Genomic DNA, 1,299 nt, shown 5'->3' on the forward strand with positions numbered 1-1,299 from the left:
AAAAAAAAACTCATCTACATCTTGGATGACCTGAAGGTAAGTACATTTTCAGCTATTTCTTCTTTCATTCCTTTTATATAGTTGTTTCATAGCCTAATATCTTGAAAACATTGACTGTTACTTTATCGTTTGCGTCTCACCTCCGTAGAAGAGTCCAGTGGCAGTGCACATTCTCCACTGGCCTTGGTACATGCCAGGAACAGCTGGACTGCGCATCTGCACGCTCACGTCTGAGATCTCCTGTGGGTCCAGGGACCGCACCATCACCATGTTCACATGACCAAACTGATCCCCGCCAACATACTTCAGACACACACCCGGGGGCCATGACTCTGGACCTGCAATGAAGACAGGAACAACATTAAAGTTTGACAAAAAGGATTTAACGTGATGTGGCTAGATCATCCATCCTTAAAAGAAGCAAAACTATTATTGATATTCTGATATCAGTTCATTTTAGGAAATATAATGTATAAAGTGACACAAGTATGACCTGAAACAAGTATGAAATAAAAGTAAAGACTGCTAATAATAAATAAATCTAAGTTAAACTAGGTTTATTACAGTTCAAAATGACTACTGAATACATAAATAATAAGACAAAACATTTAAGTCATCCCAAGAGATTCCACAATGTCTTAATGCTGTTTCTGAATTACAATCTGTTAGAGCATCAGCCTCTTCATATTTACAACCAGATTGAGGAAACACTCACCTGTGTTCTGTATCCTCCATGTCTTTGTGAACTGTGTGTCTGGAGGAACGGACTCCCCCTCTCCAATCGTCACATCTTCCACAAAAGACATTGACGGCGTGTTGATGTTCGGACTCTCAAAATCATAATATGCACCAATAGCTGCTTGCAGGTTCCTGATAAGACACGAATACAGGCAGATCAACATTGGAGATTCAGGGACAATGTAATTGCCAAGAGCAAAACAACATGCCCAAATTAAATGTATGAAAAGCAGATTAATCATCAGCCAATAGTGCCAACAAACATGTAACTTACATTTATGCATTTAGCAAACTTTATCCAGTGACTTACAATAGAGGAACATAAGCAATTCATCACAGAGCCAACAAGATTCATGATGTACAATAGCAGGTTTATTATAAAGCTGAACTTGGAAGAAGCATGGCATACAGCTCGTGTCAATCCCAACATCTTAAAAGTACCACAATACCACTTATATACTCCCTTTTTTGACATATATACCCTATAAATGGTTCATATCATGTCAATAAATAAACAGACAATATTAACAACTTACACACACAAACATATATATATATATA

General features: G+C 37.6%; 1 protein-coding gene across 1 annotated transcript in view; it reads right to left on the reverse strand.

The window, feature by feature from the left end:
• LOC107579776 (uncharacterized protein C6orf106 homolog) overlaps positions 1 to 902 on the reverse strand; it is a 2,193-nt gene extending 1,291 nt beyond the window's left edge. The window contains exons 1-2 of the mRNA XM_016265572.1: positions 716 to 902; positions 141 to 338 (exon numbers count right to left, since the gene is read on the reverse strand). Of these exons, the coding sequence (XP_016121058.1) occupies positions 141 to 338; positions 716 to 902 (385 nt within the window). The remainder of the gene's footprint in view (positions 1 to 140; positions 339 to 715) is intronic.
• Between the last annotated feature and the right edge of the window lie 397 nt (positions 903 to 1,299).

Source organism: Sinocyclocheilus grahami, unplaced genomic scaffold (genome assembly GCF_001515645.1).
Source record: "Sinocyclocheilus grahami isolate Dianchi unplaced genomic scaffold, SAMN03320097.WGS_v1.1 scaffold20149.1, whole genome shotgun sequence".
Taxonomy (NCBI): Eukaryota; Metazoa; Chordata; class Actinopteri; order Cypriniformes; family Cyprinidae; genus Sinocyclocheilus; species Sinocyclocheilus grahami.